The 14971-nt window shown below is 40.0% G+C and overlaps 1 protein-coding gene across 1 annotated transcript in view; it reads right to left on the reverse strand.

Annotated features, from left to right (window-relative positions):
- Positions 1–213: 213 nt before the first annotated feature.
- Positions 214–14971, reverse strand: part of FAM135B (family with sequence similarity 135 member B) — a 208918-nt gene continuing 194160 nt past the window's right edge. Inside the window, exons 13-20 of the mRNA XM_051611777.1 lie at positions 12739–14800; positions 10846–11012; positions 9550–9641; positions 6842–6939; positions 6390–6541; positions 4836–4946; positions 1930–2043; positions 214–625 (exon numbers count right to left, since the gene is read on the reverse strand). Of these exons, the coding sequence (XP_051467737.1) occupies positions 420–625; positions 1930–2043; positions 4836–4946; positions 6390–6541; positions 6842–6939; positions 9550–9641; positions 10846–11012; positions 12739–14800 (3002 nt within the window). The 3' untranslated portion in view covers positions 214–419. The remainder of the gene's footprint in view (positions 626–1929; positions 2044–4835; positions 4947–6389; positions 6542–6841; positions 6940–9549; positions 9642–10845; positions 11013–12738; positions 14801–14971) is intronic.

Raw genomic sequence — 14971 nt, forward strand, 5'->3', positions numbered from 1 at the left:
TTGCACTTGTGTTAACTACCCCAAAAATGCTATAAATGTATAGCTTTGTTAATACATAATAAAGCATTAAATCAAGGACAACCAAGTTCCTGGGTTGATATTCAGAAGAAATGGGAAACATATTGGTCCAATCACATTCAGAGAATTATCCTTCCTATTCTGATTCTGTACTTCACAAGTGGCTCATGTCTTTATGTGGACAAAGAACATAGAAACTGAAAAGGATTATTTATTTCTTCCAAAAGCACCAATATTTGGAAGTTTGAATGCCTTGAAGCCATAGAACTTTATTCTCTGAAACAGAAATGGAAAGTTTGAAAGTCCCACCTGATCTCATTTCTAACACTGCACTCTCTTGGCCAAGGGATTCTCCTCCATTCAGTGAAAAGGTTTGCTTCTGTTACCCTGTGCTTCAGGCACTATTTGAAGTAGTTGAGTCCTGCCACAAGGAAGAACTTCTCCAGGAAAAGTTCAGAGTCCAGCACAGCAATGTGGGCAGCCCGGCCTATTAATGTGTTGGCGGTGTTTGGCAGAGCATGGAACACGTTGTGTCTGATCAAAGTGCAGTCCTTTGCTCCAATCAAGGGCTGGAGCAGGTTGTTAATCATTTCTGCATAAACAGGACCTGAAAAAGAGTTTAGATGTCACACTTATATGCCAAATTTGCCAGAATTCCCTCTTTCCTTCCAGTGTTGTGTACAGTCACAATGAGAAGGAAAATGTGAGCAAGGCCAAAATGCAAGAGGTCCGTGTCAAAGATTTGCCAAGGGCCAGGATGTTGTTAATCTCATGGAAGCACTGGTCATCTGAAGAGGTCTGCTGAAGCTGCTACCACAACAAGTGGGATGCTCCTCAGATTTTAATATTGTTTGCTCTGTGGTGGAAGGAAATGCACTTGTTTCCTTCAGGGGAAGAGGTTTGGACTCACGCTGCTTGTGAATTCAAATTCAAAAGGGTCTGGCAAAACATAGAGGTCCACTCAGGTTTCTCTGGGGAATCTAATGCAAGAAGGACATCATGCAGGTAGATGAGGAGTTTACAGGGCAAAACCAATGGTTCAGGAAACTTGTACTCATAAATAATCTACACTGAATGTAGATCCAGCTCGTGCTCAGTCATACTAATCTCTGGAAGAGAGATTTAGAAAATTGCCTTTTAATTCTTATTTGAGGTAGGACAGAAAGTGCTGTGATTTAGGTGAGATGTGTGAAGACAACCATGTTGATAATTGGGCATGGGTGTCTCTTTCTACTTCCAAAGAGTACATCCATTTCTAGGGAAATTACACTGAACATTATTTCTGGAAGTTTTATCAAACTGAAGCAATGAAACATTTTATAAATGAGGGAGCCTGCTCATAACAAAGGAAATACTTGGGACAATACACAGCCCAAGCTGACAGGAGGGCTAGGCCTCTGGTGGCACAAGCCATGATGTGCTTTATAGATTTTATTACAAGACAACAAGATTTTAGGTCTGTGACTAAATTACCTGGCAATCATCCACACAGTATTGAAAGCAAAGGGAAGTCGATCTGACTTTGGATGTGCTGGGAGAGATTTCATTATGTGAAACAAAGGTGAGACTACACTAGTAAATTCGTAGACTAAAGGAAAACATTGTCAAGAGCTGGTTTTATTATCATCACTTTAAAAAAAAAAATGAATTAGAGGGAAGAGGAAGGAGCAGTAAGAAACCTTTGATTATGACCTGATTGAAATTTGTTTTCATCATACAAAGACCTTCTTAAAAAGGTTCTTTTATTGATTTCAGTAATTTCCTGTGGGAAGAGAACACTTTCTTCCTTATCAAAGAAACATTTCAGTTTTCATCATGATGATGAAAAACCCTTCAAGTGCAATGACCTCATCTCCACAAAAACACAATTTCTCAACAGCTCTGTAAATATAGAAAGGATTTTAAACTTACCTGTATGTCTGTCCTTAACTGCATTTTTGCACATTTCTATTCTTGCTGAATGAAAGGGTACATATCTGTCTTGGGGTGAGGCCACTAACACAACATTTTTGAAGTACTGAAGACCTGTGGCAAATGCATTAAATTAATTTGTCACAATGATGCATAGTGATGAAAATATATACAGTATCAGCATGTCTACTTCATGTTCATACATTTGAAAATCTACAGTGCAAGACAGATTATAATAATTAGAATTTGGAACATGCTTAGAAAAACTCATAATAGCTCAAACCCATTTCTGCTTCTTCTGGGAACTATTTCTTACCTATCAACAATCATAGGGGATAATAGCATCTCAACAAAAAAAGTAAGAACTGTCTGTCTGAAAAAAAAAAGTGATTAACATGTTAATCTTGCAAATATTTATGCCTCTAAACATTGAAAACATGTACATCACCACTACAGTCAACAAGTGGTTTTGGATAAAAAAGAGTTCACAGGAATGGGGATCACATTCAAAAATAACACAATGAAATAACACAATTTTCAAACAAAACAGATAGAGGGAGGTGAGGAGGAACCAAGTTCACTGCTATTACATCAGTGTTCAGGCAGTCTTGGGATCCAGTCCCTGCATTCAGCAGTCCCTTGATAAATGCACACTGCTGGTACATGGACTGGAAAGCAGGAATCCTCCCACTTCCCTGGAGGCAATGGGGCCACTGATGAACTGTGGAAACTGGCTCCTGCTGTTTGCCCTGTCTGTGGTCCCTATGGGAAGGGGGTCCAGAGCCAACTCCTTGATTTCTAGATTTTTATAGAAAAGTTGGCCATCACCATCACAGAGTCCTGCTGGTTGCCTTTAGTAAGCCTGTAACTTCAGTCTGAAGCAAAAGGTAGGAGAAGTAACAAGGAGTGTTACCATATTTAAAATATTACATGATTCATAGAATTGTTTTGGTTGGAAAAGACTGTTAAGATCATCCAGTCAAACAGTTAACCTAACATTGCCAAATCCTCCACTGAACCAGATCCCTCAGCACCACATCTACACATCTTCTAAATATCTGGACTTGGCCACTCCCAGGGCAGCCTATTCCAAAGACTGACAACCCTTTCAGTAAAGAAGTTTTTCCTGATAACCAGTATAAACCTCCCCTGGCACCACCTGAGGCCTTTTCCTTTTGTCCTATCACTTGTTACTTGGGAGACAAGACCAACCCACACCTTCATCCAACCTCCTTCCAGGTAGTTGTAGAGATCAATAAAAGTCTCTCTTCAGCCTCCTTTTCTCCAGTCTAAACACCCCCGGTTCCCTCAACTGCTCCTCATATGACTTGTGCTCCAGACCCTTCAATAGACTCATTGCCAATCTCTGAATATATTCCAGGCCCTCAATGTCCTTGCTGTGATGAGGGGCCCAAAACTGAACACAGGATTTGAGGTGCAGCCTCACCAGTGCTTAGCACCATGGGACAACCACTTCCTTGGTCCTGAAGTTGTCAAGAGTTTCTATAGGGAACTGTGTTTATGTTTCCTTTCAAGAAAAGCACAAAGAACATTTAAAAAGATTAAAAAGTAGCAGAGAATTCTTCTTTAGAAAAGCCAGAAACTGCTGAAGCCTTGAAGAGTTATCTGACTAAATAAGCACAACACTGCTTCTGGTACTTCTCCTTCTCTCAACTACTTTTGGGAGCAAAATGCTAGAGTAGAGGCACCTTTATTTTGACTCAATATACTAGGTCCTGTGTTCACATCTGGACCTAGCAACTTCTTCAGATTTTTCACCTAAGCATCTACCTGGATGATTCTGACTTTACAGACAACCCTTCTCACATTTTACCTCCTGCTTTCCACTTTTGCAGGGACAACACTCCTCACAGACTACCAAGCTAACAAACAACAATTCTCATAACACATGCTTGGGAATTTGTTGCTTGGGAAATAACAATGTGAGCTTCCCGTGTAGACCCCATTTTATTTTTAATATGACAGTATTAAAGCAGATGTCAACTGTACTCTACAGAAATGAGAGCCAGGGAAACAAAGGGAAAATTCAAATAAGGCATTTCAAATACTGCCAAGTTACAGCAGCTTCTCTTCATTGATTATGTCATGTAGTGTGTTCATCAAATTATGAAACACCTCTATGTCTGTCAGCATACAAACTAAGGAGTTATAGTCATCTTAATATAGTCTGTTTCCTCTTAGCAATGTAGCAAAGTATGGAAAAAATTTAAGTATCAAGCAATGACCTTGTGACTACATATTTAGCACCCGTTTCCTCACACACAATATTCAAAATAAGTCTTAAAAGAAGACATTTGCTTGAACAGAAAGATCATGCTTGCTTTTTTTTCTTATGAAAAGCCTGATTCATTTAATTTATTCATGACAGACCAAGTAAAGGATAAAAAGATCTCAATTGAGACATCATTTTTCCGGTGAGACGCCATACATCTCTCTCTGTAGTACAAAGGTGTCACAACAGACACGAATAAAATTGGCTCTTCACTTCACACAGTCATATTTCCTAGAGACAAGAGTTGTTAAACTTAAGCAAAACAATAAAAAAGGAAAAATGGTTTTCATCTAGTAGCATAAATAAAGCAAAGGTGCCTTGTCAAGAATGATATTTCTTGTTTACAGAATATGAACTTTGGTGCATGCTCAGTGCTGCATGGAGGTCTTGTTTGGTCCTAACAATTTGCCAAATATATTCACTGGTAAGTGGCATAGATAAAACAGAGATTAGATCAGATTTTAAGCAGATCAGTCCTTCTCAAAAGCAAGTGTTCAAAGAAAGATCATTAACAAAATACAGATTTCATTACTCCCTTGGAGGGCACAGCAATCCAGCCCAGTCCTTTGGAATGGCCCTTGATATTTCCCCAGTCAGATTGAGCCCTACTCACCTGTTTTTTGGCTGAGCTGGTAGAGGAAACACTTGCGCAGGTCTGCGTGGTCCCTGAAGGTCAGCTGCAAAAGTGACCCTGACTTCTTCAACTTCTGCATGAGCCACAGACCTGGAATGAAAATCAGTGTGTTTTTGTATCCTGTTTGCTAATTATCAACTAAAGGGGATTAAAGACATGTGCCTACAGTAAGAGTAGCCCTGTAACTCCATGTCAGTCTCTGGTTCTTCTTGTATTGCTAATCAATGTAGAGAAAAGAGTAAGGGTTTCACTGCAGAAGAGCAATGGTTTTAACCTAAAAAAGGGTAGATTTAGACTAGAGATAAGGAAGAAATTATTTACAACAAGGGTGGTGAAACACTGGAACAGTTTGCCTGGAGAAGCTTGGAAAAGCCACATCCCTGGAGACATTCAAGGTCATAGAATCATAGAACTATTCAGGTTGGAAAAGACCCTTGGGATCACCGAGTCCAGCCATCATCCCTACTCTACAAAGTTCTCCCCTAAGCCATATCCAACAACACCATATCCAAACAACCCTTAAACACATCCAGGGATGGTGACTCCACCACCTCACTGGGCAGCCTATTCCAGTGTCTAACAACTCTTTCTGTGAAAAGAATTTGTTCCTAATGTCCAGTCTAAACCTCCCCTTTTGCAGCTTAAAGCCATTCCTTCTTGTTCTGTCTCTAACCACCTGTGAGAAGAGACAAGCACCAGCCTCTCTACGAGGACCTTTCAGGTAGTTGTAGGGACCGATGAGATCTCCCCTCAGCCTCCTCTTCCTCAGTCAGGTGGGATGGGGCTCTCAGGAACGTGATTGAGTTGAAGATGTCCCTGCTCATTGCAGAGGGGTTGAACTAGTTGACCTTTAAAGGTCCCTTCTAACTCAAATTATCCTATGACTTATCCATGTCATCACAGAATTACTTTGGTTGGAAAAGACTTTCAAGATCAAGTCCAACCGACAACCTAACACTGGCAAATCCTCAGCCAAACCATATACCTAATTACTATGTCTATAGAACTCTTAAATACCTTCAGGGACAGTGACTTAACCCTTGCCTTGGGCAGCCTGTTGCAATTCTTGATAAACCTTTTGGCGAAGAAATTCTTCCTAACATCAAATCTGAACCTCCCCTGGTGCAACCTGAGACCATTAGCTCGTGTCATGGTAACAGAAACACTCAGGAAGGATTAATTCTGGGACATTCCATCCCCACAGCACTCTAAACATGTTCTTCATCCTCAGAAATGCCTCTTTTTATTTGCAGTATACAGAGAAGTGGAAGACTACAATGAAAGCAGAGATCATAACTCATTGCTGCACACCCTTGGACTTTCCAAAGGGTACTGTGCTGGACCTTGTAGTAGATACTGAAAGCCCACCTCACTGCAGCTTTTTCTGTGTGGGTTTGAAGTCTTTAGCAAATATATTCCACAACTATCATGTCAAAGTCGTGCTGTTACAATTTACTGCTACCTCCATGTGTTGGTGTCTCATGCACTCTGCCGTGGACTGCAGCCAGTCATAGTTTTCTCATCAACTCTTACCTGTACTAACCAAAGTACTGTTGTTGTAAAGGGTTCCCAGGTGAGGCCCAGAGAGGGACAAGAAGGTGTGTAACTTGTTGAGGTAATAGCGAAACCTGGGGCGAGTTAGTACAGATCGAATGATGACGTTACCAAGGGAATGTCCAATAAAACTGTTGGGAAAGGAAAGAATTACATTAACAGAAAAAATGTGTATTTTCTTTAAATTAAGCATAAGGGTGATATGAATTGCTCTTGAGAAGAATCTATCAGGGCTTTCAGTAACATTCCTTAAGTTACCATTTCACATTTTTTTCAGCCTAGTAGGTGCTCCTTCCATCTATAACAATGTAAAAATTAATCTCACTGATTCAATGGCTTTTGACACAGGGAACATTGGGAAAAGCTAATTTAACTGAATGTTCCTCATGTAACTCCAACAGCTCCAGGCTATTAACTATCAGAACACTTACCTTATTCGGGATATGGAGAGGTTGTACAACTGGATATGCTGAATGATTTCATCCAATAATCGGTCAGTCATTGTATCAAAATCAGCAAAAGTATCAGTCTGGTGAAAAATGGAATGAATTAGTGAATAAAAATGTAACGTATTTATTGCAGATTAATGTTATTTTTAAATTAGAATGAAGAAATGTAATAATGAGTTCAAATTTTCTTTGTATATAATTAAGGGGGGAGGGAGAAAATTTTTCTGAGCCTTCAGGTCCTCTAAAAATTGAAGTTCTCCTTTGAAAACAGTCAGGAAGTTTCACTTTCAGTTTATTAGCAAATAGCTTTCAACTAGTATATTTTTTTCAACTAGTATTTTTTTTCTCACAGAGCATCACTGGTAACAACAATACCATCAGTCAGTACGGGTCACATAGCTCTCAGTAAAGCCCATGTGGAAATTCACTGTCCTCAGTGAGCTCAGAGGGAAGATAAGGCAACATTTTCTGCCATAGACTCTCTTTGACTCTATATTGTGCCATTTAGCTTCAAGAACACAACCTGAGAATTTGAGTTAGGACTAGAGTAACTACATTTTGTAGGACATGGAAATAGGACCCTTTTGAAGGCATTTCTTATTTTAAGGGGATTAAATAACCTCATGTGGTTGTTTCTCTTTGTCTACCAACTGTGCCTCTAAATTTGGCTCCTGTCATGACAGGATAAGTCAGGATCCACAAAGTTTTAATAGTAAGATTAAGAATATTAGGTTGAGTGATTCCATACTCATAAGTATGATGTTACAGATGCCTGACTTGACACTGATGAGAACTGATAGCGCTCAGCTGCTCTAGATACTATACTCTGCACATGGAACAGAAGATTTTGGCATTTAGGATTTAACAGATTATTATGATAAAAGAGCTTACAGAATTATACACTGACAGGTGGGTAATGCTGATGCTAAGGTTGTAATCACAAAATTATTATTAGGCCACCTTAATGAAATACTGTGTGTTTGCTATTCAACAGTTACCAGCAAGAGAACGAATTCTAGAGAGAGACATCCAATTTCTTGCTTGCTACAATACTGCCAGTTGTGATACAATAAAACAAATAATACGCTGTCCAGTCTACACAACTGCGGGCAGAACTTATTCAGAACTGTTTCATTTGGCAATCCAACAGGGCTCTGAATCAAATTCACAACTAATGAGATGCCATAAAAACAATCATCAAATGTTGGAGCTGCTATTCAGAGCAAACATGTCAGTAATTAATGCTTTTGTGACACAACTCATCTTGCTAATTGCAGCTCTTGCAAAGGAATGCATGAGCATATTCACTTTGCAATTCAGTCTTAAAATAAATGCTCTCATAAACTACAAACAGTTCACTAACCTTATACCTGTTTGTTTTGTCCACATTGTTAATTCATTATTTCCTCCTAGGCTTATTATCCCAAAGCTTTCATGTTGCTTAAAAATGGAATAATATCAGCCTGAACATTAATCATAACCCAAATTATGCATCATATCATTAAGCATCATATCACTTGGTTATGTCTCCACCTTTTAGTATCATCTCAGTGTGATTGATCTTGTCAAATGTATCACAAATTAATGCCTAAAAAAAGTTTTTTGCGTTTTCCTCTGTAAGGCAAACTTCAACTAAATGGCTGTGAAGTTCAGTGAAGTTCTCGGAGTAGGAAAAAAAGGTGACAGGATGTTTTACAGGATCCAAACAGTAGCCAAACCACACAGTTTCTATTTCCAGTGCCATAGGGAACTTCCTCACCTTTCCAGATTATAAGAACATTAAAAGTTACAAGCTCTGGATAATGTTTAATAGTGATGTTACATGATGTTTTGTTCTCAGAAAACCTGAGGTTTTGATGCAAGTCTAAGTTGGTCCCCTCATTACTTTCATCTCACTTATGTTCACTGCAGGTCTGCTCCTGACAAGAGATATGCAACAGAAGGTGGCAAGTTTACAGACTAACTCCAACTGACCACTTGAAAATATAAAAGCTGTTGAACAAAGAAGGTTGGAAAGTTTTGACTCATATGTCTCAGCTGCTCATAAATCAGAATAACATTTCTGCCTGGGCACTGAAAATCCTTACCTTGTGCATAAAGATAGGCCTCTCTGTGATAAATATTGATTCCTTGCAGAGCAAAGCACAGAGTTATTTTCTCTTTCTCTGCCTAGAGTAGCAATGAATGTTTTTTGGAAGATGTTTCTTTATCATTCAAGGAAATAAATCTTGCAAATATGGCAACAGGAGAAACAACTGTTGTTGCAGCAAAGGCACCTGACAACACCTGCTGGATATCCCTTTTCCTCCAAAGAATTTAGCATAACTACACTTGCTGCTTTCTGTTGGTGCTGTGTTGCTTGGCATCCAACAGGCAGAGGCATCAGGCTGCTAAGTTTGCAAACTGACAGGATAAATCAATTTTCTTTTTCTAAGGTCTGGTCCTACAAGTGCTAATGTCATTGCCTTTGACTTTAATGCTAGGAATGTTTTTCTGGTGGTTTTGAACACCCTATCAAAATAGACAGGAAGAGGAATAAGCCTTTGCACTAAATGTTACATAAAATTCCTGATTCCCCAGTGTTTTTTGCTTCATTCAGCTCTTGAAAAGGTTTTTCTGAGGGCCCTGTTTCAGCAATGTCAACAGCTTGTAGCAGATCTAAAGGAAGATAGAAATTAGCTCTGTACTACCTGATTTCTTTCAGACATTAGGAAGTCCAGTTTTCCACCAGGGAGTCCCAGTTCTATAAAAGTCTTTACCAGCCGTAAATCTGCACTGTTACCTAGAAATAAATGGCACTTTATGAGATGTAATTCAACAGGAAAAAAAAAAATAAATTACTAATATAGAGCAAATGTAATAGATTTGTCTTCCTGTGAACCTTGACAGCAGGGAGCTCTTGCTAAGTGCTGGTAAGACACTACGGGATCATGCAGTGAAACAGCAGGAGATAAAGAATATCCACAGAAGGTAGGGTTGGACCTCACCTGCTGCTGCTGGGGACTGCATAATTGATGGGGAAGAAAAGGCAAAGATCTGACCCAGAGTAACTCCGCCCTCTCTTTGCTGAGCAGCAGAGGTAAGACAGACAAAAAGCTGAGGTCTGTCCTTCTGCCTTCACAGCTGGTGAGGCTCTCAGGGGACACTGCAGCCCTGCCAGGGGCCTCAGAACACGCGCTGTACCTCCAGATGTAGAATAATCTACCTCTGTGTATTCCCAGAGATGGTGCTGAAATACTGTCAGGCTCCTAATATCTTGGGAGATGCTCATTCCATAGTACATAACTCCAAAGTCCTCTGAAATGTTTTGCTGGAAAAGGAGATACCTCCCCCTCGTGATAAGGACATTACTGCCACCAATATATTGAATGGCAAACAGTCCTTGCTCAAGCCAGTGTTTTCCCACCTTGCTGAGAATACCTAAGATTTCAGTCTCTACCCTTCTTTATCTGCACTTTCAAGGTTAACATCTACATCTTTCCCAGTGATACCAATAATTTTCAAATTTAACATTTTTTTTTTTTTTTTCTGTTTATAAATCATGTAGGGAAAAAATTCCAGGCCATGCTTACTCTGCAGTGAATAAAATTCCTAAAATTGTCCACTATCTACCCTATAACAGTGTTGGGTGGGGGTAAAACAATGTTTGCATCCTGGTGACATCCTGCAAAACAACCAAGCATCTGTGGAAAGACAAGAAGAGTTACTGTAATTCATTCCTCCTGTACACAGAAGGACTAATGTACTTTGGTGTAGAATTCTGCTTAAACAATAACAACTAAGTTCCAGCACCCATTTCTTAGAGCAAATATGTAATATTCTCCTAGGTCCTTTATTACAATGGACTGAATAACATAATCAGGGTTAAATACTTAGCTAAGATACATACACTCCTTAGACTCTCCATTTTTTCATACTTGCTGAACTTCTGCCCTTTTTTGTTTACAGCAAAATGACTTGCAAACAGCACTTCCTTCTGGCCTTACCATCCAATCCATGGACACAGACAACCAGGTGAATTCCATCTTCCAAATTTTCTTCCTCTTCCTCTGGTGGAAAATATGGGATATCAGAAGCTAGTACAGATAAGTCACTGTACAGAAATCCTTCAATCTTCATTTCTTTTTTAAATTTTTCTTTGGCCTGATAAAAACTGGAGAATATATTAATTAATCACAATAGAACTGGGTGTTCAACAATAAACCTGTGAACTAGAAATGAGGAAGCTGGTATTTGCTAGAAGTTATATGTGTAACTTTCAAGTAGAGACCTGGATACTGTTTCTTATCTATTCTGGTTGACAGAAATCAGGATGTAGAGAAGAAAATCTGTTTCTGAGTGATGTGACTACAAACAGGGAAGAGCAAAAGCCTATTAGCACCTCACACCTGCCAGAGGAATGAAAGATTTACAAAAAAATAATTTTCTGGTGGGCCATAACAAAGAGATTAAGATACAGAATTAGCGATGTTACATCATAAAAATGTCATCAGCATTATAGATACTGAAATGCAAAATGTATCATTTCACTAGCATGAAGAACATTTATAGGCAGGCAGGTGTTCCTCCCATTCCTCAGACTATGGAGTTACCTCATATGGTAGATACTTTTGGTTTGGTTTGATTTCATGTTCGTGTTCTTTTGAAAACATCTAGTAGCTATGAAGAAGAGCAGCTCAGTCCTAAAATAACTAAGCTAGCCCTCTCCTACCTAAAATTTTACATAAAAAATCACCATGAAGCATTCCATTGGCTGAAAAGGCCAAACTCTTCAGGGGCTTTTTGACTTAGTAAAACTTATCCAGAACTTTTAGGAATTAATAATCACAACATTAAGTGTAGAATTAGGTAGAAAATTGGGATGGACCAGGTTAGGAGACTTTAACTTTTGAAAGTTGGGGATAGCAAAGTCCACTTTATATAATGGAGAGGAGCTACTTACATCAGCAGTACTGACTTTAAAGGCAGACAAGAACAAAAAATCTAGCATTTGAGCCATGGATCTGGAGGCCCTGAATTCACAGGCACAAATACATGCTTAAATATTTTGCTTCAAAATGAAGGAACAAATTTTTTGCTTAGATAAAGCAGGACTTAAGCAAAATGAACTGTTTTTAAAAAAATGCCCACCACAAACGGTAGCAAATGAACTCACATGCAGAGAATCAACATTTTGGGCAACTGAATGGGTTGAGAAATTTCCATGTTACTGTTTTTCCTCATTACAGCAGAGAGACCAAACTATAAAAGAAATATACATGTTCTAGTGTGTCAGTCTGTGAAATGGGCCACTATGACACCAAGGCCATGATGAGACACTTTTACCTCCGGCAATGAAGAAAGTAAAAAAAAAAAAAACTGACTCTTCTCCAGCTACCCAGGGTGCCAGTTCTCCCATTTTTCCAGTTTGAGAAGCTGAAACTGAGACCCTACCAGCTGGTCTGCACTCCTGTTTCCATAGGTTAGGCAAAGAATACAATTATTTAAGCAGAAAAGAAGAAAAAATAAGTGATGACACTGTCATAGTGAACCGACAATCTAGAACCAAAACTCAGTACTGGCTAAGGCTGACTTCATGAAGGAGGCACAGCTCTTAAAGATTATATAGACATCTAAATCCCAGTGTTTTTCATTAAGATTAAGGAACTAATGTCTTTTATAATCTGGGTCTCTCTGCGTTGTCATCCTTCCCGTCTGTTTAAATTATTTGTTCTATATAAACCATTTGTCCGTTTGGATTATTATACTGCTGCTCCTCAGGCAGCAACTGTCTCTTCATGCAAGCTTACAGTAAGCCCGCTGTATGAGGGCCCTGAACTTTATCAGGGTCTCTTGGCATTACATTAACAATTATCAAGAAAGTAATTAGACCTTCTTACTTCAGCATCCTTTCGTTAGTCTCTGCAGCCATCTCCTCTGAATTGGAAGAGACAACTCCGAAAGAGCCCAGTGGCTGGCGTGTGATGGGGGATGCAGCCTGCTTTGCAGAGAACCCAACCATGGCAGGGGTCTCTTTGAGCACAGAAGAAAAAGGAAGACAAGTGGCTGTGCACGAGACAGACAGGTTAACCACATCCACAGCCTTTCTGCTTTCCAGGGCTACTCCATCCGTTGTGGCCAAATGAAACCCAGTGCCATTAGCTACGAGATCATGTTCTTGACTCTTGGGTTCCTGGGAATATCCAGCTTGGCAGGAGCCTATGGCAGGTTCTGCTGAGGCAGGAGAGTCGTTGAGCTCAATTTCTTGTAACCCCTGCATTTCTGAATACACTGCAGGGCTCTCATCAGCAAGAGAGCTACCACACTCTCCTTGTGTAGAGCCAAATTCAGTTGAGGTCTCTGAAGAAGCTGGAACAGGATAGCAAAAATCTGGTACCAGCTTTATGCCTTGTGAGAAGCTCTCCTCTCCTGAAATTCTGCTACTGGAGTAAAAGTCTCGTTGTGTTTTTAAAGTGTCTGGTGTAAGTTTATCCTTTGGATCCTCAGTGCACGTATCAAGCTTATCCATATTTTTGTTCAAGTAATTACAAGCCCTTGGTGTTTTTAAGCTGCATTCACCATTGCTCTCCAGTGACTGGCACTCTGGGAGCTGCTTTGGATAACTGGGTGGTTTTTCATTTTCCAAACTATAGTACGTCACTGGAAAACCTTCTTTCTCCTCTTCCCCTTGTAACTCAGTGTTACTGCTACTGTGTTTGATGGAGGGGTTTGAATGTCCTCTTGGTTCATGTTTTCCACTTTCCGTGGGGATTTGACACTCAGAAAAGTCCACGACTGATTTTCCATTTTCACCTGCTGTTTCCGTGCAACTTTTTAAGTTTCCTCCTGAATCTCCTGAGGTTGCTTCACCATGCTTGGATATATCCACATCTTCTGCAGGCTCTTCTGGGCTACTGATCTGAGGAGCTGAGACAGATTTCGTCAGTTTGTTGAGCTCCACTTCCCTCTCCTCTTCCTCAAAGGGCAAAGAGCTGATGGATGTGAGCGACGCTTGGATCCCACTGGGCAAGCTGGCGTTGCTTTCTGTGTGGCCACCCTCCAAGGAATTCCGATGGGTTCCGTGCCTCCGGACCAAGGGGTGCAGGATCTCCCTGTCACTGGGCAGCTCCAGCACCCGGCTGCGAGCGTCAGACCACGCCACTGAGCTCGGCTCGCTTTCGATGCCGGAGTCAGAGATTAGAGAGGAGGATCTTTTGATAATCCCAGACATTTGAGTAAAATCTTCACTCTCCTCACCTCGTTGCTCCTTTGGGAACAATTTCACTTCAAAGCTGTGTGTGGGCAAAGCTTTCAAAACTGGGAGCAGAGCTTTGGTGTCGGGGTCTCCTGGTTTTTCAAGACTGGTTAATTCATTCAGTGCAAGCTCAGATGAAGTTAAATTATTCTCAGGATGACCAGATTCATCTGGTTTATGTAATTCAGTCCTGCCTTCCAAGCCATCAGTTCCACATGATCCACAATCATGCTGACCACTGACAATTAACATGGGCTCACTTTTGTGGGAATCCTTATTGCTAGGTTTTGTATTTCCACAGGTAACATCCACTGGAAGTCTGTTGTCCTTTAATAACACTTCCTCAGGTGTTTCAAAGTCTTCTGATGTGCATTCTGTATTGCCTGGCTCTGAGTCAGAAGTAGTTCCCTTACTTGAAAGGAAAATATTTTCACGTTTCCTTTGGCCTTCTTTGTTCACTGTACATACCTGAGATGTGGAGTGCTGGTTTAAACCCTTAACTGTATAAGCAGCACCTGCAGTACCACTGTGCATGCAGGAGGGATTCACAATTATCCTATCTGTGTGTATCAGCAGAGAACCTTTCCCAAAGTCTCCTTTCATTACTGCAGTGGAATCACTAGATGCAAAATCTTCGTTAGCATCTATTACATCCATCTGAGTATTCACAGGCATCTCAAAGTCTGGGAAAACTTCTAAATTCTCAGCTGAAAGAAGGAAAGAAAAAAAGAAATAGTACCTGCAAGAACACAACAAATAAGCTCAAGGTGATGTGGGACTTTGAAAAGCAATTGTAAGGCCTAAAAAAAGTATGTATATTTATATCACATAAATTGTACATACATTAGAGACAAATTGTACCATATTACAAATGCAAA

The sequence above is a fragment of the Apus apus genome, chromosome 2 (genome assembly GCF_020740795.1).
Source record: "Apus apus isolate bApuApu2 chromosome 2, bApuApu2.pri.cur, whole genome shotgun sequence".
Lineage (NCBI taxonomy): Eukaryota > Metazoa > Chordata > Aves > Apodiformes > Apodidae > Apus > Apus apus.